The 26,003-nt window shown below is 37.1% G+C and overlaps 1 protein-coding gene and 1 pseudogene across 1 annotated transcript; one reads left to right on the top strand and one right to left on the bottom strand.

Annotated features, from left to right (window-relative positions):
- Positions 1 to 11,668: 11,668 nt before the first annotated feature.
- LOC115297232 lies at positions 11,669 to 11,832 on the bottom strand (annotated as a pseudogene).
- A 4,110-nt stretch (positions 11,833 to 15,942) lies between these two features.
- Positions 15,943 to 16,881, top strand: LOC115296001 (olfactory receptor 2J3-like). Its single transcript, XM_029944388.1, has one exon. It carries the CDS (start codon positions 15,943 to 15,945, stop codon positions 16,879 to 16,881), a length of 939 nt encoding a protein of 312 aa, XP_029800248.1.
- Positions 16,882 to 26,003: the final 9,122 nt, after the last annotated feature.

Raw genomic sequence — 26,003 nt, 5'->3', positions numbered from 1 at the left:
ATAGCAGCAATGTCAACAATAGCCAAAACATGGAAGGAGCCTAAATGTCCATCTCCTGACGAATGGATCAAGAAGATGTGGTATATATTCACGATGGAGTACTACATGGCAATGAGAGGGAATGACATATGGCCCTTCGTAGGAAAGTGGATGGACCTTGAGGGTGTCATGCTGAGTGAAGTAAGCCAGGCAGAGAAGGACAGAAACCATATGTTTGCACGCATAGGTCTAGCAGGAAAACAAGAGAGACCTAATGGAGAACCAGGGGGAACGGAGGAGGGAGAGAGAGTTGGGGAGAGAGAGGGATGCAGAACTTGAGAGACTATTGAAAGCTGAGAATGAACTGAGGGTTGGGGGGGAGGGGAGAGGGGGGAAGACAGGTTGTGGTGATGGTGGAGGGCACTTGAGGGGAAGAGCACTGGGTGTTGTATGGAAAACAATTTGACAATAAAATATTATGGAAAAAAAAGCAAAATGAGCAAACAAAACCAAGTGAAAAATGAAGATGTATAAATTCAGAGAACAAACTGGTAGTTGCAAGAGGGGCAGGTAGGTGGATGGGTGAAATAGGAGCTGGGGATTAAGAGGGACAAATTTCCAGTTATAAATACATCGGTCACAGAGATTAAAAGTAGAGCAGACGGAAACAGTCAATAATATTGTAGTAGCATTATATGGTGACAGATGGTGATTACATTTATTGTGACAAGTATTTCATAATGTCTGTGCTTGTTGAATCGCTGGGTTGTACACCTGAAAACTAATATAATATGGATGTCAACTAGGGGCGCCTGGGTGGCTCAGTCGGTTGAGTGACCAACTTCAGTTCAGGTCATGATCTCATGGCCCATGAGTTTGAGCCCCGTGTTGGGCTCTGGGCTGACAGCTCAGAGCCTGGAGCCTGTTTTGGATTCTGTGTCTCCCTCTCTCTGTGCACCTCCTCCACTCGTACTCTCTCAAACATAAATGAACATTAAAAAAATATGGATCTCAACTATACTTAAAAAAAAAAAAGCATTCCAGGGTTTTGGCCCTTGAATTTTTCTTGCCTTTTCATTGTCCTTTAAGTAACTATAAAGAATGATTTTTATTTTTTTATTTTTTATTAATCCATGATTAACTATCTTATTTATTCATAGAGCAGTTGTGATCTAAAAGGGTAGTGAGGAATGACCAAGGCACTATTGTTTGACTTATTGTTGGTGGTCCTGCTGTGTTCTGGGAAATTTAGATTTGCTGCGTTTGCTCATTCTTTTTCCTAGAATGGTGTGGACATCTCTGTGGACCTGGTTAAGAAACAGTGTTTGTTGTTTAAAGTAAGAAATGTAGTTAGGGAGATATTCAAAGTATTCACTTCTTCCTAAGTAGGAAGGCAACCCCTTGGGATCTCATTAATGAGTTGGCAGTTTACAGAGACTGATCGTGAGGAGCTCATTTTCTCTTGGTCTCCATGGACTCTGTCAAACTCAGAAGAGAGACCCCAGGAGGTGTTTTGTCCCCATGCTCAGTCAGCTATAGAAGTTTACAATATTTCATTTCTGTTCACACAGCGCTGTAATCTCTGGTGTCATCTCTTTCAGGGGAGAAAGAAGTAATTAAGAACTGTTTACTGTTGAAGGCTGAGTGAGTCGGTCTCCCCCCTCCCTGAGTCCTGACCCTTGTTGACCTGCCCTGATCCGTGGGGCTGCTGGGCCATCCCCTCAATGCTGCTGTGGCCTCGGTCCTCAGATGTCATCAGTAATCAGCATCACTCACTTCTCCAGAAAGGCAGCAGGTGAAGGATTTGGTAGGAACCTATGTGAGAAATACATCCTAAAAGGGACAGTATGTTTTTGTACATTCCAGAGATAAGGATCACAATGGTCTCCAGTGCATAATTATTCTGTGTGATAGGGCTTGACAAGACAAGCTGTGGACAAATGCATATATTGCCATGTATTTGAAGTTTAAATACATGTGGCATCTTATATTACGTAAGGATACATTAATATTAATAAAGTTCCCAGAACAAGAAAATAAATAAAGAAGGAAAGAAAGAAAGAAAAATGAATTTCGTAATAGTGATCATCCCTGAGAAGGGTTACTGTAACTGGGCAGGAGCATTGATGATACTGTGTTTTATTTTGTAATTTGGGCAGTGTGGGTAGGTGTGTATTCAAGAAGAATGAAATGGTGGTAACGCCAAACCTTAGATTCAGTAACAGTCCACTTTGATGCTGTCTCAAGTTTTACAAGTCTGGACCTTTCAATTCTGTGTCCATTTACTAGAGAGTGTCTCACACCACAGGGAATATCTACTAAGACTGGGGTGGGGGTTGGACCTGTGTGGCTTTGTTAGTGGAGCGTCCAACTTCAGCTCAGGTCATGATCTCTTGGGTTTGAGCCCACGTGGAGCTCCAGGCTGACAGCCCAGAGCCTGGAGCCTGCTTCCGGTTCTGTGTCTCTCTCTTTCTCAACCCCTCCCCTGCTCATGCTCTGTCTCTGTCTCTTAAAAATAAATAAACATCTAAAAAATGTAAAAAAGACTGTGTGTGTATGTTTCAGGAGAAGAGTAAATCTGTAAGACAACACAGGGGTCTGAGCCTGGCATATGCATTTCACTTGTGGCTAAAAGTTGGTTGGAACACCACCCCCAAATGAATTGCATGTTCTCTTCTGTTCAGGCCCCTTCCTATGGATGACATTCATATTTAAACATGAAATGTCCCCTGGAGTGTTTAACTTTATGGTTTCAGTGGATCAGATAACTCTCATTTCATGATAGGAAGATTGAGTCATCTAGTTATTTTGTGGTCTATAACCAGCTTATTTGAGCAGAGATGAACAGTAAGCCAGAAGCCCCTTTCACTTAGAGAATTGTTGTCAGCGTGCACTCACATTTCTCCACTGGAGCTTGCCAGAGATTCCATTCAGGATTCTTGTTCCACAGATGCTGGTGGGCCTTGTAACTTCTAGGACACAGTCAGCATAACCATATAATTTATTAGATAAATTAGGACACATCTGAGCAAAAAAGGGAACATTACTGAAAATTATGCATACACTTGGACAATATGACCTTCCTAGTCACATCTGTCACGTGATGTCTCTCCTTGCACGACAGCCTGGACCTAGTGTAGAGCCTTCTCTTGCTTCATTTCCCCCCACCCCCACCATCCAATACTGACAGACTTATCGATTTTCTAAAAATGGTTTGGAGCTTCATACTCACATTAGGATTTGCCTCCCCCCCTCCTTAAGTATGAGTAGTACAAGATAAGCCCACACACATTCTGATTTGCTAGGAAGAATAAAACTATGTAACTTTATACTATAGTTGGAAATCAGGGAATGTGATTACTATAGCTTCTTCTTTTTTAGGATTACTTTAGCTATTCAGGGTCTTTGGAGGTTTCATAGAAGTTTTATAATTGTTTTTTCTGTTTCTATGAAGAATGCCATTGGAATTTATGGAGGATTGCATTAAATCTATAGATGGCTTTGGGTATTATGGATATTTTAGCTTCGTTATTCTTTTGATCCAGGAGCAAGACATGTTTTTCCACTTGTTTGTGTCTTCATCAATTTCTTTCTTCAATGTCTTAGGGTTTTCCGTGTGAAAATGATTTACCACCTGGGTTAAATTTATTTGCAAGTATTTTATTGCTTTTGATGCTATTGTTTATGAGGTTATTTTATTGTTTTTCTTTTCATATAATTCATTGTTGGTGCATAAAAATGCAACTGATATTTGTATGTTGATTTCATATCATGCAACTTCACTGATTTGTTTATTAGTTCCAAAAAAAGTTGTGGTGGAATATTTATGTATACATGATAATGTTATTTGCAAACAGAGATAATTTTGCTTCTTCTGGTCTGATTTGGATGCCTTTTATTTCTTTTTCTTGTCTTATTGCTTTGGCTAGGACTTCCAGTTATCTTATTGGTCCATTCAGATTTTCTGATTTTTCATGATTCAGTCTTGGAGATTGCATGTTTCTAGGTTGTCTAATTTGTTGGTGTGTAATTGTTCATAATAGTCTCCTATTATCCTTTATGTTTTTGTGACATCAGCTGAATGGCTCCTTTTCACTTATAATTTTCTTTATTTGGATCCTCTCTCTCAATTAATATAGCTAATGGTTTGTCAATTTTATCTTTTCAGAGAACCAACTCATAGTTCTGTTTATCTTTTCTGTTTTCCTGTTCTCTATTTCATTTATTTCTACTCATATTTCATTCCTTCTGCTAACTCTGGGTTTACTTTGTTCTTCTTTTTCTAGTTCCTTGAGGTATATATTTAGGCTTTTTATTCAGGATTTTTCTTTTTTCTTGATGTATACATTTATTCTTATAAACTTCTTAGAATTGCTTTTGTTACATAAGGTTAGGTATGTACATATCCACTTTGTTGTGTGTTAGGATATTTTTTAAATTTCCCTTTGATATCTTCTTCAATCCAATGGATCCATTTGATTCAGTGTGTGTTCAATCTCCCTGTACTTATGAGTTTTCCAGCTTCCTTACTGTTATTCATTTCTTTTTTTATACCATTGTGGTCAGTAAATATACTTGATATAATTCCTATCTTCTTGAATTTGTTGAGACTTGTTTTGTGTCCTGCCATTTGAACTGTCCTAGAAAATATTCTGTCTGCCCTTGAGAAGGAGGTGTGTGTTGTTGCTGCTGTATGGAATGTTCTCTGTATATTGTTATGTACTTTTGGTCTCATGTTGTGTTAAAATCTTCTGTTTCCTTATTGGTTCTCTGATTATTTAACCATTGCTGAGAGAGGTAAATTAAACTTCTCAATATTATTATATTACTGTTTAATTTCTTCTCTAAGTTCTATTGGTATGTACTTTATATATTTAGGTGTTCTGATGTATACCTATTACAGTTTTTATATCTTTGTGATGAATTGATCATTTATCATTAGACAATGACCTTCTTGCCTCTTTTGACAATTTTTAGGTTAAAACTTATATTTTTGTGAGATATGTATATATATTTATCCTGCTTTCTTTGGTTATCTTTTGCTTGAAATATCCTTTTCCATCCTCTCACAAGTCTATGTGTGCCCATAAAGTTGTAGTGAGTGTCTTCTGGGCAGCATATTTATGTACCTTTAAAAAAATCCGTTCAGTTATTTTGTATCTTTTGACTGGAAGATTTAATTCATTTACATATAAAGTAATTATTGATTAATAATACCTAACTAATGCCATCTCATTAAGTGTTTTCCAGCTGTTTTTTAGTTATCCTGTTCCATTCGTCTTGTCTTGCTGACTTCCTTTGTGAATTGATGACTTTCCATAGTGATATGCTTTGAATCCCTGCTCTTTATCTATTGGATCTACTGGGGACCTACTATAGGTTTTTGCTTTGCAGTTACTAGGTAGTTTACATAAATCATCATATTTATGTATTTAAGTATTATATAAATATGTGGATATATTATATAAAACATTTCTACTTTATGCTGATAACAGCTTTAATTATAAAAAAAGGCTTTACCACTTTTCTTTCCTTTTATGCTGTAATGTCAGAAATTATTGACTTTATATTGTTTCTTAATAAGTTATAGTAGCTATAGTCATTTTTATTTTTTATTTATTTTTTATTTTTTTTCCATAATATTTAATTGTCAAATTGTTTTCCATACAACAGCTATAGTCATTTTTAATACTCTTGTCCTTTAGTCTTTATGCTATAGTTAAGTGTTTAATAACACCCCATCATTACAGTGTTCTGAATTTTAGTCTATATTTATCTTTGACAGTGTGCTGCATATTTTCATGTTTTCATGTTACTAGTTAGTGTTTTATTTCAGCTTGAATAACTTTCATCTGTAAGGCAAGTCTAGTGGCAATGATTTCCTTCAGCTTTTGTGTTTCTGTAAGTCTTTATTTCTTTTTATTTCTAAAGGATAATTTTGCTGGATAGAGTATCCTTTTTTTTAAAATAATAGTTTATTGTCAAATTGGTTTCCATATAATACCCAGTGCTTCTCCCCACAAGTGTCCCCCCTCCATGACCACCATCCCTTTCCCTCTTCCCCCTCCCCTTTCAGCTCTCGGTTCGTTTTCAGTATTCAATAGTCTCTCATGATTTGTGTCCCTATCTCTCTCCAATTCTCTTTCTCCCATCCTCTCCCTATGGTCCTCTGTTGGGTTTCTTCTGTTAGACCTGAGTGCAAACATATGGTATCTGTCCTTCTCTGCCTGACTTATTTCACTTAGCATGACACCCTTGAGGTCCTTCCACTTTTCTACCCATTTGGATAGAGTATTCTTTAACTTTTTTTTTTTCTTTCAGCACTTTGAGAACATTATCCTGTTCTTTCCGGGCCTATACAGGCTTTCTGCTGAGAAATCTGCAAGAGCCTAGTGGAGGTTCCATCATAAGTTACCACCTTTTTTTTCTTGCTGCTTTTAGGATTCTCTGTTTGTCTTTTAGACAGATAGATTTTTTTTAGGCAGATTTAATTTTAGACAAATTTATTATAATGTGTTTTGTAGAATTTTTTTTAATTTTAAAAAATATTTTAAAGTGCATAAGAAGGGCAGAGGGGCAGGATAAGAGAGGGAGAGAATCTTAAGCAGACTCCAAGCCCAGTGCAGAGCCTGACTCCAAACTTGATCCCATGATTCTGAGATCATAAACCAAGCCAAACTCAAGAATCAAGTACTCAACTGAATGAGTCATGCAGCTATCCCAGAGAGGTAAATTTTGTACTGAAATCATGGGGTGACCTATTAGCCTGATAAATATGGCTATTCAAGTCTCTTCCCAGGTTTAAGAACTTTTTAGCCATTATATTTTAAAATAAGCTTTCTTCTCTCTTCTCCTTCTCTTATCTTTCTGGAACGGTATTAATTTGTACAGTGTTTCATTTTATGGCATCCCATACATCATTGACATTCTTCCCTCATTTTCATTCTTCTTTATTATTTTCTAACTTAGTCATTTCAAACTTCTTATCTTTCAAATCACGGATTCTTTCTTCTCTTTGATCTATTTGATGTTAATACTCTCTATTGCATATTTTATTTCATTTATTGTATTCTTTAGCTCCAGAATTTCTGTTTGGTTCTTTTAATGATATATATCTGTCTGCTAATCTTATTTTGTTCATATATGGTTTTCCTGACTTTGGTGACTTGTCTTTCTGTGTTTCCCTATAGCACATCAAATTTCGTTAAATTTTGAATTCTTTATAGGGTAAGTTGTAGATCTTTATGTCTATGGGTTCCATTATTGGAAGATAGCTGTGACTCTTTGATGATGTCATTTTGGGAGGAGAGTTACTGGCAGAAAAGGTAAGCTGTCACCAGGCTTACTGGACTCAAGAACATATTGTTCTTTCTGCAATCCAATGATCAGGAAGCCAGGATCAGTGCACAAATGGAAAACATTTCTCTCAACCAGACACTCATGGGATATAAACTATATTTGTCACAGCTAAGAAAATCACCCAAAGAGAATGTGTTTCACAAGAAAGAAGAAGGCATGGGATCCACTACCACAGACTACTACAGAAAGAAAATGGAAAATGATTTTAGGATGATGAATAACGGAGGGGAGCTATGATGGCACCATGTGCAGGAGGACGTTGTCACTGAGGCGAACAAGCGTGCTTGTTCACTAATTATAGGATACACAGAGGAGAAGGTGATAGATCTGGTCAGGGCAGATTTAGTAGGTATTATCTAAGCAAAAATATAATTAGCAGCTTAAGTGTATTATTTGGAAATAGTTAAATATCAAAAGAAACAGCCAAAATATTTCAGAGTGGGTGCTTATCTATGGACGGTATCAGGGATAGAGAAGGATGGAACAGGTGACTGTTCAACAGGTGATCAAGAGAAATTATGATATATAATTTATTTCATATACATATATATACTTTATATGTTTATATTTATATATGCACATATTACACATATTTAGGTATATATTATTATGTAATGTTTACATACATATTTATGTATAATATATTTACACGTAGTATTATACAATGCTTATATGTTATTGTGCAATGTTTTTGTAAATTATATAACTCTCATATATATATATATATGACTATATAAAATACTTATACCATTTTTAAAAATTTGTTCCAGGTTAGTTAACTTTAGTGTAACAATGGTTTTAAGATTAGAATTTAGTGATTCATACTTACATATAACACCCAGTGCTCACCCCAACAAGTGCCCTCCTACATGCCATCACCCATTTAGCCCATCCCCACCACGATCTTCAGCAAACGTTGGTTTCTTCTCTGTTTATAAAAGTCTCATATACTTTGCCTCTCTGTTTTTACCATATTTTCCTTCCCTTTTCTATATTCATCTGTTTCATTTTCTTAAATTTCACATATGATTGAAATCATATGATATTTGTCTTTCTCTGACTTATTTCACTTAGCATAATACGTCCAAGTTCCATCTACATTGTTGCAAATGGCAAGATTTCATTCTTTTGATGCCTGAATAATATTCCATTGTGTATTTATACCATATCTTCTTTATTCATCAGTTGGTGGACATTTGGACTCTTTCCATAATTTTGGGTATTGTTGATAGCAATGATATAAACATTAGGGTGCATGTGCCCCCTTTGACACAACATTTTTGTATCCTTTGGATAAATACATAGTAGTGCAATTGCTACTTTTAATTTAAAATAAATTTTTATCATTGCCATGTAGATACCATGGGAATGGGAAAGGAGGAGAAAGGAGTTGGGGAGAGGGAGTGAGGCAAATCATGAGAGACTTTTGAATGCTGAGAACAAACTGGTGATGGTCATGGAGAGGGGCACTTGTGGGGAAGAGCACTGGGAAACCAATTTGGTAACGAACTATTAATTAAAAATTTTTTCAAAATAAATAAAATAAATTTAAAAAGTTTTTGAAGCATCTTCATACTGTTCTCCAGAGTGTCTGAACCACTTTGCACTCCCACCAACACTGCAAAAGTATTCTCTTTTCTCTGCATCCTCACCAGCATCTGTTGTTGCATGAGATTTTAACTTTAGCCATTCTGACAGGTGTGAGGTGGTATCTCATTGTGGTTTTGATTTGTAATTATTTCCCTGATGATTAGTGATGTTGAACTTCTTTTCAAGTATCTGTGAGCCATCTGGATGTTTTCTTTGGAAAAGTGTCTGTTCATGTTTTTGCCCATTTCTTCGCTGGATGATGATGATGATTTTGGGATTTGAGTTTTATAAGTTCTTTATAGATTTTGGATACTAATCCTTTATCTGATATGTCATTTGCAAATATCTTCTCTCATTCCAGTGGTTGCCATTTCGTTTTGTTGATTTTTCCTTCACTGTGCAGAAGCGTTTTTATCTTAATGAAGTCCCAATATTACATTTTTGCTTTTGTTTCCATGCTTCTGGAGACATGTCTACTAAGAAGTTGCTGTGACCAAAGTCAAAGAAGTTGTGGCCTGTTTTCTCCTCTAGGATTTTGATGGTTTTCTCTCTTACATTTTAGGTCTTTCACTCATTTTGAGTTTATTTTGGTGAAGGGTGTAAGCCAGTAGTCCAGTTTCATTCTTCTGCCTGCTACTGTTCAGTTTTCCCAGCACCATTTACTGATGAGATTGCCTTTCTTTTTTTCTATTGGATATTTCCCCCCCCCGCATTGTTGAAGATTATTTGGCTATATATTTGTGGGTCCATTTGTTGGATCTCTATTCTATTCTGTTGATCTATATGTCTGTTTTGTGCCAATTTCATACTATCCTGATGATTACAGCTTTGAAATACAGCTTCAAGTCTGGAATTGTGATGCCTCTAATTTTAGTTTTCATTTTCAACGTTACTTTGGCTATTTGGGGTCTTTCCTGGTTCTGTACAAATTTTAGGATTGCTGGTTCTAGCTCTGTCAAGAATGCTGGTGTTATTTTGATAGGATTGCATTGAATGTATAGCTTAGTTTGGGTGGTATTGACATTTTAGCAGTATTTTTTCCTCCAATCCATGATTATGGACTCTTTTTCCATTTCTGTGTGTCTTCAATTTATTTCATAATCTTTCTACAGTTTTAAGAGTACATACCTTTTAAATCTTTGGTTAGATTTATTGCTAGTTATTTTATGGGTTTTTTTGGTATAAGTATATATATATTAAATTTTTGGTATAATTTTATATATATATAAAATTTTTAAAATATTTACTTTTGAGAGAGAGAGAGAAAGAAAGAGAGAGAGAGAGAGAGAGAGAGAGAGAGAGAGAGAGAGAGAGTTGGGAAAGAGCAGAGAGAGAGAGGGACACACAGAATCAGAAGCAGACTCCAGGCTCTGAGCTGTCAGCACAGAGCTCAGTGTGGTGCTTGAACTCACGAATCATAAGATTATGACTTTAGCCAAAGTCAGATGCTTAACCAACTGAGCCACCAAGATGCGCCTATTTTTATATTTTGTAAATGTTTTTATGTGTATTCATTTTGAGGCAAAAATAGCAAGCAGAAGAGGAGCATAGAGAGAAGGAGAAGGAGGATCCCAAGGAGGCTCTGCACTGTCAGGAGAGAGCCTGATGTGGGACTCGAACCCACAAAACACAATATCATGACCTGAGCCTACATCAAGTGTCAGACACTTAACCACCTGAGCCACCCAGGCACTCATGATCTGGTTTAATTTTAATGGGTAGATTCCTTTATTTCTCTTTCGGCTGCTTATAGAAATGGAACTGATTTTTCTATGTTAATTTTATATCCTACAACTTTACTGTATTCATATATCCATCCTAGCAGGTTTTTGGTGGAGTCTTTTAGGTTTTCTAGGTGAAGTATCATGTGATCTGCAAAGAGTGAAAGTTTGACTTCTTTTTTGATGATTTGGATGCCTTTTATTATTTTTGTTGCTATTGTTGTCTGATTACTGAGGCTAAGGTTTCCAGTACTATGTTCAATGACAGTGGTGGAGTGGACATCCTTGTGTTCTTGACCTGAGGGAAAAAGCTCTCAGATTGCTCCCCTTGAGAACGATGTTAGCTGTGGTTCTTTCATATATGACCTTTATCATGCTGTGGTATATTCCTTCTATCCCTACTTTCTTGAGTGTTTTTTTATCTAGAAAGGATACTGTTTTTTTGTCAAATACTTTTCTGCATCTATTGAGAATATCATGTGGTTCTTATCCTTCCTTTTATTAATGTGATGTATCACGTTGATTCATCTGAAGGAATTGAAACATCCCTGCAGCCCAGGAATAAATCCCATTGATCATGGCGAATAATTCTTTTAGTGTATTGTTGGAAATGATTTGCTAATGTCTTATGAATTTGTGCATCAATGTTCATCAGGGATATTGGTCTATAATTCTTTTAGTAGAGTCTTTGGTTTTGTAATGAACATAATGCTAACCTCAGAATGAGTTTGAAAAATTTCAAATATTAATAAAATTGATTAAATTATAAAATAAAAGAAATTTTGAAATTAATATTGTGTAATATAATATAACACACATAACAAAATATATGGCACTTTTCTATCCTTATACAGAGAATATTACACAGTTTTATCTATAAAATCACAGGAGATTAAATGGTTTCCATGAATGGACATTGGATTGGTATGGCAGTGGTTTATCTCTCACATATAGTTGCAAAATGTGTGTAGCTGCCCTTTTATATTACATGAAAGTCACAAGGAGTTCTATCCTTGGAGCGAGCATACTTGGTTTCAAAAGCTGGTAGTGGATGAGTGACTCAAGTTCTCTATGTTTCAGTTTCTTCATCTTGAGAAGTTGGTAATTAGGAAAAGTTTTCAATTAGCAATAATCGCGCCTCGGATCAACCTCATTGGCTACGATACTGCCACTGCGCAAAGCTTGAGAAGTTGATAATTAAACTAGCCTCCCTTATAGGGTACCAACGGGGATTAAGAGGGTCAATATGTGTGAAGAATTTAAAATAGTTTAACTCCTAATAAGTGCACCAGAAGTGTTTGGTATTTTTATTAGGGAGGGCATGTGAGAACTATTGTAAAATTGGAAGCCAGTATATAAAGCCAAATGTACACAGAGTTCATTTGTAAAAGGCAAGTGAGATAAATTTGGCTCAGTGTAGAACCAAAACACTGCTAGAGTTTGGAGGGAACAAGGGAGATATAAACTTAATACTTTTAAATGAATATCTGTGACTCCTGCTAGACTCAGATGAGTCAACATGCAGTACAGAACACGGGCCACCGCATTACAGTGTGATTAGTTATTAGGAAACAAGAATTCCTCCCTGACACAGGGATTTTACGGGAAGCCAAGGAGTTGTTAATGAAAGGTTTTTGAAATAATATGCAAAATTGTTAGAGATCACTTTAATGTTCAGTATAAAAGTTTTGAGTGATATTTGGTATATTTTCAATTTTTAAAGTTTTTATTTAAATTTAAGTTAGTTAACATCAGTGCAATATTAGTTTCTGGTGTAGAATCTAGTGGTTCAACACTTCCATACAACATCAGGAGCTCATCACAAGTGTCCCCTTTAATCCCCATCAACCATTTAACCCACCCTCCACCCACTTTCCCTCTAGTTACTCTGAGTTTGTTCTCTATAGTTTCTTGGTTTACCTCTGTTTCTTGGTTTGCCTCTCTCTTTTTTCTTCCTTTGCTTGTTGGTTTTGCTTCTTAAATTCCACATATGTTTGAAATCATATGGTATTTGTCTTTCTCTGACTGACTTACTTTGCTTCGCATAATACTCTCTAGCTCCTACATGTCATTGCAAATGGCAAGATTTCATTCTTTTTATACCTGAGTAATAGTCCAATGTGTGTGTATGTGTGTGTGTATATATACATATATATATTCACACATAAATGCATGCATATATATACATACACATACACATATACACACCACATTCTCCCCCTCATATTAGGGTCAGAGTAAGGTTGAGGGCTACGGTCATGGAAAGTGTTAGTGTTAGCACCAGAGTGGTAGTATGTGCCTGGTATCCTGTAGTTCAAAGACTCAGAGAGTTAGGTTTAGGTTAGGATTTGAATTAGGGGTTAGGAATTATGAGTTTGGGTTAGAGTTAGGGCTAGGTTTAGGGTATAGTTAGGGTATGTGCCTGGCAACCTACAGCTGAAGACCTCTCCAGAGAAGGAAATACGAGAGTTCTTTGGAGTGAGAATAGACACGGCAGCCATCTACTTAGTTGAGGGAAGGAGTGGGATTTAAGGCTCTAAACACTCTTACATAGATTTTATAAACTTTTGTAGGCATAACCTTGGAACTGAATCTAAAAGACAACCAGGAAGGCATAAATGATGTAGGTCGACTCTCAAAGAGCACCAGATTAATAAGGAAACGGTGAGTTGTAATGTCTTCCATCTTTTCTGTCTCATGGCTCCTGAATCTCCCCTACTTTTCACCAGTTGGTAAATTTCGGATTTACCCCCATAGGGAGCAGGGGAAAATCGGGTGAATCAGCAGAACCCATTCCTTTCATTGACAGTACAATTCAAAGCAACGTTTTTCCTGCTGGTTAGTGATAAGTTCTGTGGTGTCCCAGTACAAGGGCAACATCATGTCGAAGGCATTTCTGTGAAGAGTCTTACCTTGTGAACATTACACCATTCTGACAGTTCCTTGAAGGGTATTAATTGCAATTTTGGGTTTGTCTTCCTCATGGTCCCAGTCGAGGAAAGAAAGTCACATTATTCCTTCTGTTTTCTTAAAGGCCCTGTTTGCTCTGGGATAAGGGTTCCATCCCCTGATACCTTAAATTCCCTAAAGAATTCCTGCATTCTGCTCAAAGCACACCTTCCGGACTAGCCCAGGCTTTCTTTGCTGTGACAATGATAACCACAGTTTGTTTTAGACTCTGTTTCCATGGTTAGATTTTGAACATCAACACGGTTGGCACAGGAAGGCAGTTAGGTCGATGTTCTCAAGTTGCATGACAGCCAGAGAGCCTGATTGGTTTGTAAGTGGTAAAGCATAGACCACGAAGAGAACAGTGGGGAGAGTGGACAAATACAGGAAGGTCAGTATGGAAAACCTGAGAGAGCCCTGAGTAAGAGCTAGGCTTAGTTCAAAGGAAGAGATATGATAGAAATTAGGAGAATGTCTATTATTGACACTGGGGTGAGAAGAAAGTGCTTAGCCATCCATTTCCCCTATAATGTTTGACTTCAAAGCATAGAGAGATATCTTGTTTTACAATCCAAAGATACGTTTGATGGGGTCTTCATTCCCTCTTTTCCACTAAGAAGAAAATCAATCCACAAATCTCCAGATTTCTCTTTTTATGAATTCTGGGTAGTTTGTCCCTTACCTCTTATTCCTTTTCATTTCTGGGAGAATGCTGAACAATGATAGTATAGCAGTTAAAGAAATGTCACACAACTGCTGTTTTCTTGAATTAATGTAGTAAGGAATTCAGGCAGCTTTTTTTTGTAAGACAAGAAAGTTGTGTCTACCTCAGCAAAAATACCCACAGCATTTGTGTTAAAATATTTTGTGGTGGATTACCTTTCATTTTAGGGATATAAAAAAGAAATGTTTTGGAAAATTTCCCCCTACCTCATGAGGTTAGTGACACATTATGAATAATATTAAATGGTGTATAGATATATTTGTGAACCAATCTTAACAATCTTGGGCCACATTCAGTGTTCCTTTTTCTCCAGCTGTACCTTGACCAATTAAACATCCCTTAAATCTTTTTCAAGTGCAAAGATTACAAGATTTGAGCTATTAAAAGTCCTTGAAAAGACTACATGTAGGTTTGTTCTGATTGAATTTGTCTTTAGTGTCTTCTGTCAGAGAGTGAGGGGAGACGTGGCTGGCCAAAGCTATTTGGGAACATGTAAATGCAGGTTACTATGTCTTTTAGCAACAAACTATAAAGTGTTAATCTTTTCAATGAAATATTGGTAACACATAAGTGGAAATAAGCAACTGAAAACTGAAAAACAGTGAGTTTACTATTCAGAGGCTTGATTTGAAATTGTAGAAAACCTAAAGTTGTGGAATATTTATAAATTATGGCTTAGTGTTCAAATATCCAGCTGCGATCTTAAAGCAGGTGAAAGTCTGTGGAAACTGCCTTTCCATGCTGTTGTCCAGGCCTCACAGCCTGGGGTTCACACACATTCAGTCACAAACACTAATGATTCCTGTCCACTTTCCTGGTCTAAACATCCACGCTTTTCCTTTTGTTTCCTCTACAATTTTCTTCAATTCTGTAGTTTCATTTTCATCGTTCAAAATTAGTTCTAGTATTATTTATGCTTAGATGTATTCCATTACTGAATCCTCCAGGCCATTTCACTTTTCAATTAGGATTAAGACTTCAGCTTAGCTCACAGCCTGAATCCTCATTTTTGGGTGTAAGTGTGCACACGCATGCCTTTGTTTTTACTTCCAGTTGCATGCTATTTCTTTTTATTGTCTAAAAACAGTTGTTAGCATACATAAATGAATAAGAATATTTTGTTCTTTCTATAATCATAATGCAATTGAAATTTTTTTCACCCAATATTAATATTTTAAACTTATAACTGAGTTGTTTTTCATGTATGATAAGCTCTCATTTATATGTAAGACTACTAAGAGTAGAGATATTCCTTTCTTTGTAAACACACAACTGGAAGTAGCCTGAAATACATAAAAGAGAGATAAATGGAAATTTTTTTGTTAAAAGATTATTTTTCATGAAAATTGTCTTCTTCATTATGGAACTTAATCTTTACCCTTTATTTATCAAATACTAACTAGAGATTCATAAATAGTACTTATTCAGTTGATAAGTTATTGATTATAATCACAGTAGGTAAAAATCACTGAATAAAACATAAAAACAAAACTATTAAAAACGTTACTGTAACAAGAGCATTTTGGAAATGATGTAGGTTTTCCTGACTATTGATAGGTTTAACAATGGGTGAGCAGCCTTTGAGTTTCTGATTTTTTCTTCAGGTACTAGAAAAAATGAATGATGATGGGGGGAAATGCAAGTTCTAAAAGTTACTTTATTCTACTGGGTTTTTCTCGTTGGCCTCATCTTGAAGTAATTTTCTTTGTGCTTATCTTGATGTTCTACTTGGTGACATTGATAGGCAACGTCTTTATCATTGTCTTGTCATACCTGGATGTTCATCTCCACACTCCCATGTACTTCTTCCTCTCCAACCTCTCTTTTCTGGATCTCTGCTACACCACCAGCTCCATCCCTCAGTTGCTGGTCAACCTCCGGGGCCCAGAAAAGACCATCTCTTATGCCGGTTGCATGACTCAACTTTACTTTGTCCTTGCACTGGGAACCACAGAGTGTGTTCTCCTGGTGGTCATGTCCTATGACCGTTATGCAGCTGTCTGTAGACCCTTGCATTACACCGTGCTCATGAACCCTCGTTTCTGCCACCTGTTGGCTGTGGCTTCCTGGGTCAGTGGCTTTATCACCTCAGCACTTCATTCCTCTTTTACCTTCTGGGTCCCCCTGTGTGGACATCACCAAGTGGACCATTTCTTCTGTGAAGTTCCAGCACTGCTGCGATTATCATGTGTTGACACCCGTGCTAATGAGCTGACCCTCCTGATCATGAGCTCCATTTTTGTCCTCATTCCACTCATCCTGATTCTCAGCTCATATGGTGCCATTGCCCGGGCTGTGCTGAGGATGCAGTCATCAAGTGGACTTCAGAGAGTGTTTGGGACATGCGGAGCCCATCTTACGGTTGTGTCCCTCTTTTTCATTCCAATCATGTGCATATATCTGCAGCCACCATCAGGAAGTTCTCAAGATCAAGGCAAGTTCATTGCCCTCTTTTATACTGTTGTCACACCTAGCCTCAACCCCCTAATCTACACTCTCAGAAACAAAGATGTAAGAGGGGCAGTAAGGAGACTAGTGGGATGGGAGTGGATGGTGTGATAAAAAGTTCACAATCACAATTTTTGTCCTGTAACTTTTGTTCAGAGTCTGGTCTATCTTGTATGATGTTTTCCCTCTTTTATTGGTACTTATTTTAGTCTACAACCCAGCAAGCATAAAAGTTCATCCCTAACTTTGGATTCTTTTTATTGGCTGATTCTAAAATGTTATCTAGAGATACGTTTTTTGATTTATAATGTAATGTAATCTTTAATAATTCTGTATTTAGTGTCCATAGAAATTAGGGACTTTTTAAAAGTTTATTTATTCATTTTGAGAAAGACAGAGAAAGCACAAGTTGGGGAAGGCAGAGAGACAGAAGAAGAAAGAGAATCAATCCCTAGCAGGCTCCACAGAACACTGAGCCCGAACTCACCAAACCATGAGATCATAACCTGAGCTGAAATCAAAAGTTGGATGCTTAACTGACTGAACCACCCAGTTTTCTCTAGGGGCTCGGTTTTAAAAATAATATTAAAGGGTGGTTGGATGGCTCATATCAATTAGACATGGGACTCTTGACTTTGGTATAGGTCATGATCTCACGGTATGTGAGTTCAAGGCCTGGATCTGGCTCTGTACTGACAGTGTGGAGCCTGTTTGGAATTCTCTCTCCCTGTCCATCCCCCACTGTCTCTGTCTCTCTCATACTCTCAAAATAATTATTCAAGATACTATATTATAGTGTTTTATTTTATGCATCGATATGCTTGTCACATTCAACAATATAAAGAAACATCTGTCCAAAACAGTTCATTTGTTCACATATCCAATTATTCATCCATTCATTTAGTCATTTACTTCAATAACTAAATATCTTCTAGATTTCAGATTTCTTTTTGTTAAAATAGATGAATAAAGCACTTTTTTATTTTTGCCTGAATAGAACTCATTTTCTAGTGGGGGAAATAACAATTTAAGATAAAAAAAATAAGGTATCCTTATATGACTTAATTTGTCACTGGGCACAGTGCTAAGAAATAGGGTAGCTATTTTAAATTTAAAATAAGGGGTGCCTGGGTGGCTAGTTGATTAGTGTCCAAACTCGGCACAGGTATGAACTTACAGTTCATGAGTTTGAGCCCCATATTGGGCTCTCCACTCTTAGTACAAAGTCCACTTAGATCCTCTCTCTCCCTCTCTCTCTGCCCCTCCCCCACTGTCTTTGCCAAAAATATTAAAATTAACAAATAAATAAAAAATAAAATTTAAAACAAGGAGTTTGACCATAAATCTTGGAAAATAAGTACCTATTTGTAATTTCTGTAGAAAGATGATACTATTCAATAAAACCAAAGAAAACAGTATGTATTTAATTTGTTATGATTGGGCTTTCTTAATGACATTGGATGTACATTAAAACTTTTCTTTTAAACGTCATTGCTCTTTTAATGTTAAAAAGAAAATTGGTCCATATCCTTTAATTTATCACTCTTAGTGGTAGATAATAATACTGATGAATCATGGGTGGGAGAGACTCTCAAGTAATACAGTGTAGGTAGGCTTCTCTTCTTTTTCTGCTTAAAAAAACCCTTAAAATATGTGTGTATATATATATGTATATTTCCCTACTATGGGAATAATCTTTAAAATTGTGATTTATCGACTGTCAGCTAATGAGAATTCATAAATGGAACAGTTTGGTGAAGTATCTGAAGTAGATAAAACTAGGCTCTGAAAAAATAATAGGATTCATCCAAGGGATATCTTAATTAATTATGTGAACAAACTGTTGATAAAAATCATTGATTGGTGTATGTTAATTTTTGTTTTAAAACGTAATTTAATATGAATATTTGTCACTAGAATGGATATTACAAAAACATATTTTTAATTAACTGATTATAGCAATGTGATATTTTTCTTGTAATGACTTGACTGATATATTACACATATCACTTCTCCCTCATCACAACTTGAAGTAAATTTACTTTGCATATCCTATTTCACTGTGGGAGACATGTTCAGTTGAAGTTAGTCAGCTTATATACAGGGACAGTGGTCTAGGGACAATTTATTTTAAAGTGGTCTCTTAGATATTAATCAGTCAGAGAAAAAAAATCTTAGGATTTCATTCATAGGTGGAATTCAAGAAATAAAATAGATGAACATAGGGGAAGGGAAGGAAAATTAAGATAAAAACAGGGAAGGAGGCAAGCCACAAGAAACTCTTAAATACAGAGAACAAATCAAGGGTTGGTGGAAGAAGGTGGGGGAGGCTGGGCTAAATGGGTGATGGGCATTAAGAAGGGCTTGTTTGTATATATTGACGATGAATCACTAAATTCTATTCTGGAAATCATTATTGCACTAAATGTTAACTAACTTGGATTAAAACAATTTTTAAGAGAAAAAAACTCATTACTTTTTTAGCTTTAATTCAGACATTAGAGTTGTAGCTTATCACCTCTATTAAGATCTAGAGGTAATTGAGCTGGATCCTGTTAAGTGGATTAGAAAACTAAGAAAATGAAGGGCAGGATCTCCTGTAAGCTCCTGAGTGCATCACCATTATATGGTCTGCTGTGCTTGGATCCCTCTCTGTGGATTTTGTTTTCTTCTCCTCCTCTTTTTAATCTCCTACTAGAGATGAACACTGATAGAAGGTAGAGTCCCATGAACACATCCACAAGCAAGGCTCATGCATGTAATAGAATTTTCACTAAATAATAATTTTAATATTAAGTTTAATATTAAATCATGTGATGGGATCCCTTTACATTACACACAAACTTTATAAAATATAAAAATAAGGACTCCTCCTGCCTCCCTGGAAATATTCCTACTTAGAAAAACCTCATGTAGGACTCCAGCCTTTCTTTCCTTTTTAAAAAAATGTTTATTTATTCATTTTCAAAGAGAGCATGAGCAGGGGAGAGGCAGAGAGATAGAGAGACTCCAAGCAGCTCCACAGTGTCAGTGGCCTGAACTGACGCAAACTACAAGATCATGACCTGAACCAAAACCAAGAGTTGGATGGTCAGCTGAATGAGCCACCTAGGTGCCCCCACTCCAGCATTTCAACATATAAATGGCTCTCTTTTTCTGGTCTATTGACGTAAAATTTACATACAATAAAATCCATCCTTTGAAAATGTACAGTTCAATGAGTTTTGACAAATGTATAATTATGTAGATATCACGCAATGAGGACATAGAACATTTCCATGACTACAATTTGACAGTAAGCTATTAAAAATAAAATAAAATAAAATTGCATTCATCTCAAAAAATAAAGTATAAGTCACATATAGTGTCATATTAGTTTCAGGTGTGCAATATAATGATTCAGCAATTCTATACATTATTCAATGCTCATTAAGATAAGTGTAGTCATCATCTGTCACCAAACAATGTATTACAATCTTATTGACCATATTTCTTATGCTATACTTTTTATATCCATGACTTATTTATTTTGTAACTGGAAGTTCACATCTCTTAATTTCCTTTAATATATTTCATCCATTTCCACCTTACTCTCCCCTGACAACCACTAGTTTGTCCTCATATTTAAGAGTATTTTTATGTTCGTTTTTCTTTCTTTCTCTTTACATGGTATTTGTCTCTCTGATTTATTTCATTTAGCATAATACTCTCTACGTCCATCTGTGTTATCATAAAATTCTTTCTTATTTTAACATTTATTCATTTTGAGAGACAGAGAGATAGAGCTTGAGTGGAGTAGAGGCAGAGAAAGAGGCAGACACAGAATCTGAAGAAGGTTCCAGGCTCTGAGCTGGCAAGACAAAGCCTGAGGCGGGGCTCAAACCCATGGACTCAGAATTCATGACCAGAGCCGAAGTCAGATGCTTAACTGACTGAGCCACCCAGTGCCCCCCTACCCCAGTTTCATTCATTTTTTTAATAATAGTTTATTGTCAAATTGGTTTCCATATAACACCCAGTGCTCTTCCCCACAAGTGCCCTCCTCCATACCGTTCCCCTCTCTCCTTCCCCCTTCAACCCTCGGTTCATTTTCAGTATTCCATAGTCTCTCATGGTTTGTGTCTCTCTCTCTCCCGGGTTTTCTTTCCCCCTTCCCCTCCCCATGGCTCTCTGTTAGGTTTTTCCTGTTAGACCTATGAGTGCAAACATAGGGTATCTGTCCTTTTCTGCCTGACTTTTTTCGCTTAGCATGACACCCTCGAGGTCCATCCACTTTGCTACAAATGGCCAGATTTCATTCTTTCTCATTGCCATGTAGTAATCAATTGTGAATATATACCACATCTTCTTGATCCATTCATCAGGTGATGGACATTTAGGCTCTTTCCATGATTTGCCTATTGTAGAAAGTGCCGATATGAACTTTGGGGTGCATGTGTTCCTATGTATCCGCATTCCTATATCCCTTGGGTAAATCCCTAGCAGTGCTATTGCTGGGTCATAGGGGAGTTATATTGATAGTTTTTTGAGGAACCTCCAACTGTTTTCCAGAGCAGCTGCACCAGTTTACATTCCCACCAACAGTGTAGGAGGGTGCCCGTTTCTCCTCAGCTTTGGCATAATCTATAATTTCTTGATTTGTTCATTTGAGCCACTCTGACCAGCGTGAGGTGGTATCTCTGTGGTTTGGATTTGTATTTCCCTGTTGATGAGTGACGCTGAGCATCATTTCATGTCTGTTGGCCATCTGGATGTCCTCTTTGGAGAAGTGTCTATTCATGTTTTCTGTCCATTTCTTCACTGAGTTACTCTTCTTTCAGGTGTGAAATTTGGTGAGTTCCTTGTAGGTTTTGGATACTAGCCCTTTATTCGATATGTCATTTGCAACTATCGTTTCCCATTCTGTCAGTTGCCTATTTGTTTTTATTGTTTCCTTTGCAGTGCAGAAGCTTTATATCTTGAGGTCCCAATAGTTCATTTTTGTTCTTGATTCCCTTGCCGTTGGGGATGTGTCGAGTAGGGAATTGCTGTGGTTGAGGTCAAGAGGCTGTTTCCTTCTTTCTTCTCTAAGATTTTGATGGTTTCCTGTCTCACATTCAGGTCCTTCATCCATTGTGGGTTTATTTTTGTGTAGGGTGTAAGAGAGTGGTCTAGTTCCGTTCTTCTGCGTGTTGCTGTCCAGCTCTCCCAGCACCATTTGTTAAAGGGGCTGTCTTTTTTTCCATTGGATACTCTTTCCTGCTTTGCCAAAGATTAATTGGCCATACATTTGTGGGTCCAGTTCTGGGTTCTCTGTTCTACTCCATTGGTCTATGTGTCTGTTTTTGTGCTAGTACCATCCTGTCTTGATGAGGACAGCTTTGTAGTAGAGGCTAATGTCTGGGATTGTGATGCCTTCCATTTCGGTTTTCTTTTTCAATATTACTTTGGCTATTCAAGAACACGACAGGGAAGTCCACTCTCACCATTGTTGTTTAGCATAGTGCTGGAAGTCCTAGCATCAGCAGTCAGACAACAAAAGGAAATAAAAGGCATCAGAATTGGAAAAGATGAAGTGAAACATTCACTTTTTGCAGATGACAGGAGACTTTACATGGAAAACCCAACCAACTCCACCGGAAGCCTACTAGAAGTGATCCATGAATTTAGCAAAGTCGCAGGGTACAAAATCAACTTACAGAAATCAGTTGCATATTTATCCACCAGTAGTGAATCAATACAGAGAAATGAAGAAACTCATCCTTCACAACTGCACAAAAACCCAAAAATACCTAGGAATAAACCTAACTAAAGATATAAAAGATCTGCATGATGAAAACTATATAAAACTTATGAAGGAAGTTGAAGAAGACACAAAGAAATGGAAAATCATTTCATGCTCATGGATAGGAAGGATAAATAATGTTAAAATTTCATTACTACCCAAAGCAATTGACACATTCAATGCAATCCCAACCAAAATTGCACAGCATTCTTCTCAAAGCTAGAACAAAGTGTCCTAAAATTTGTATGGAACCACAAATTTTGTGTGTGTGTGTGTGTGTGTGTGTGTGTGTGTGTGTGTGTGTGTGTATGTGACAGCACAAGTGAACAGGAGAATCAGAGAATCCAAATGCTGACAGTATAGAGTCTGGCATGGGACTTGAACCTACAAACCGTGAGATCATGACCTGGGCCAAAGTCAGACACTCAACTGATTGAGCCACCCAGGCATCTTGATTACTGATTCAATTTATTTGCCAACAATCAGTCTGTTTAAGTTTGGTATTTCTTCCTGTTTCCGTTTCTCTCCCCTTTCTGTGCCACTGGCATCCTTCCCTCCTGCAGACAATCCTGTGGGTTTTTTTTTTTTTGCTCCCAATTGCATCTTTACCCTCTCTACTATCTTTGATTCAGTCTGTTTCCCGCATTTAATTGTTGAGTTTCGTCAGCCAGTCTTTGGGTCATTTTTCTGCATTTTTTACACTGATGTAAGTCTTTTATAGTTATATCTTTGGAATGAGGTGAACTTATGATCCTCCTCCTCTGCCATCTTCCCAGAATTCTAATGATCAATTTAAAGAATTAATTAATTCTTGGTAATTTGACATTATAGGATCTAGACCGTATGTGAACCTAGTAATCATATAAATGACCAGGCCAAAACTTAGAAGGCAGGTGATAGGATAACTAGATTAAGCCTTCTAATTCCATATGAACTTTTTTCACTTGATGTTAAAATTTATCTTGGTGAAATGAGAGTGGACAGGTCTGGCATCCCAGTGGCCCTAAGACTTGTTCTCTCCAGCCTCAGTGGTGTTTTCACGCCTTAAATTGCTGGTGTGTCTTCTCAGCATTGGTGTGTGTTGCTTTTCTTGGCACCTCAGAAAGGTAACGGGAAGAAAATCTTATCAACCATAAATAAACACCTGTGCCTGGAGCTTGGTGCAGGTGACAGTCCATCCCTGACGTTTCACAGTTTATGATCTGTGGTAATTCACATTCTTCTCAAATAAAACACTCCTTTTACCAGAACCCTACAGAGACGAATTACTATCATTTGACCCCTCTGGTCTCTTTCATGTCACTTGTGCCCTATGGTCAATGGTGATTTTTTCCTTTTCTTTTTAATGTTAATTTTAGCTAGTTAATATATGTGGCAATATTAGCTTCAGTTCTACATTGGAATAGAATTCAGTGATTCATCAATTACATACAACACCCAGTGCTCATCATAACAACTGGCCTCCTTTATACTTATCACCCATCCAGCCCATATCCCAACCTCCTCCCTCCACCAACCCTATTTTATATTTTTAAGAGTCTCTACAAGACACACACACACACACACACGCACATACACACACCACATCACACCACACCACACCACACCACACCACACCACACCTTCTTTATCCATTCATCAGTCGATGGACATTTGGGCTCTTTCCATACTTTGGTTATTATTGATTACGCTGCTCTAAACACTGGGGTGCATGTATCACTTCAAATCTGTATATTTCATCCCTTGGGTAAATACCTAATAGTGCAATTTCAGGATTGTAGGGTAGAATACACCAGTTTGCATTCCTACTAGCAGTTTAAGAGGGCTCACCTTTCTTCACATTTTACCAACACCTGTTGTTTCATGTGTCATTAATTTGAGCCATTATGACAGGTGTTAGGTGGTTTCTCATCATTGTTTTCATTTGTATGTCCCTGATGACTGATACTAAGCATCTTTTCATGTGTTTGTTTGTTATTTTGGCATCTTCTTTGGAAAAGCGTCCATCATAGGTTTTACTCAATTCTTAACTGGGCTGTTTGTTTTGGAGGTGTTGAGTTTCAGAAGCTCTTTATTCCTTTTGGATACTAACCTCTTATCTGATATGTCATTTGCAAATACCTCCTCCCATTCCATTGGCTGTCTTTTAGTTTTGTTGATTGTTTCCTTCGCTGTGCAGAAGCTTTTATTCTTGGTGATGTCCCAATAGTTCATTTTTTCTTTGGTTTGCCTTGTCTTTGACAATGTGTCTAGTAAGAAGTTTCTATAGCCAAGTCAAAGAGGATGCTGCCCATGTTCTCCTGTAGGATTTTGAAGGTTTTCTGTCTTACGTTGAGGTCTTTCATCCATTTATGAATGTATTTTTGTGCATGGTGTAAGAAAGTGGTCCAGTTTTGTTCTTCTGCATGTTGCCACCCAGTATTCCCAGCATCATTTGTTGAAGATACTGTCTTTATTTCGTTCGAATTTATTTCCTGCTTTGTTGAAGATTGGTTAACCATACAGTTGTGGGTCCATTTCTAGGTTTTCTATCTGTTCTGTTGATCTATGTGTCTGCTTTTGTACCAGTACCATTCTTCTTACTGACTACATCAAATTCAGAATCGTGATGCCTCTTTTCTTTTTCAGCATTGCCTTGGCGATTCAGGGTCATTTGTAGTTCCCGGCAATTTTTAGGGTTGTTTGTTTTATCCCTGTGTAAAATGCTGGTGGTATTTTGATAGGGATTGCATTATATATGTAGACTCATTACGGTTGTATAATCATTATATCAATGTTGGTCCTTCAATTCATGAACATAGAATACATTTCCATTTCTTGTGTTATGTTCGTTTTCTTTCATAAGTGTTTTACAGTTTTCATAATACAGATTATTTACCTATTTAGTTACGTTTATTCCTAGGTATCTTTTTTTTTTAAATTTTTTATTGTCAAACTGTTTTCCATACAACACCCAGTGCTCTTCCCCTCAAGTGCCCTCCACCATCACCACCACCTCTCTTCCCCCTTCCCCCTCCCCCCCAACCCTCAGTTCATTCTCAGCATTCAATAGTCTCTCAAGTTCTGCATCCCTCTCTCTCCCCAACTCTCTCTCCCTCCTCCGTTCCCCCTGGCTCTCCATTAGGTCTCTCTTGTTTTCCTGCTAGACCTATGCGTGCAAACATACGGTTTCTGTCCTTCTCTGCCTGGCTTACTTCACTCAGCATGACACCCTCAAGGTCCATCCACTTTCCTACGAAGGGCCATATGTCATTCCCTCTCATTGCCATGTAGTACTCCATCGTGAATATATACCACATCTTCTTGATCCATTCGTCAGGAGATGGACATTTAGGCTCCTTCCGTGTTTTGGCTATTGTTGACATTGCTGCTATGAACATTGAGGTACATGTGCTCCTATGCATCAGCATTTCTGTCTCTCTTGGGTAAATTCCCAGCAATGCAATTGCTGGGTCATAAGGGAGGTCTA

The sequence above is a fragment of the Suricata suricatta genome, chromosome 7 (genome assembly GCF_006229205.1).
Source record: "Suricata suricatta isolate VVHF042 chromosome 7, meerkat_22Aug2017_6uvM2_HiC, whole genome shotgun sequence".
NCBI classification, from domain to species: Eukaryota; Metazoa; Chordata; class Mammalia; order Carnivora; family Herpestidae; genus Suricata; species Suricata suricatta.
This window is presented reverse-complemented; position numbering and strand designations above follow the sequence as displayed.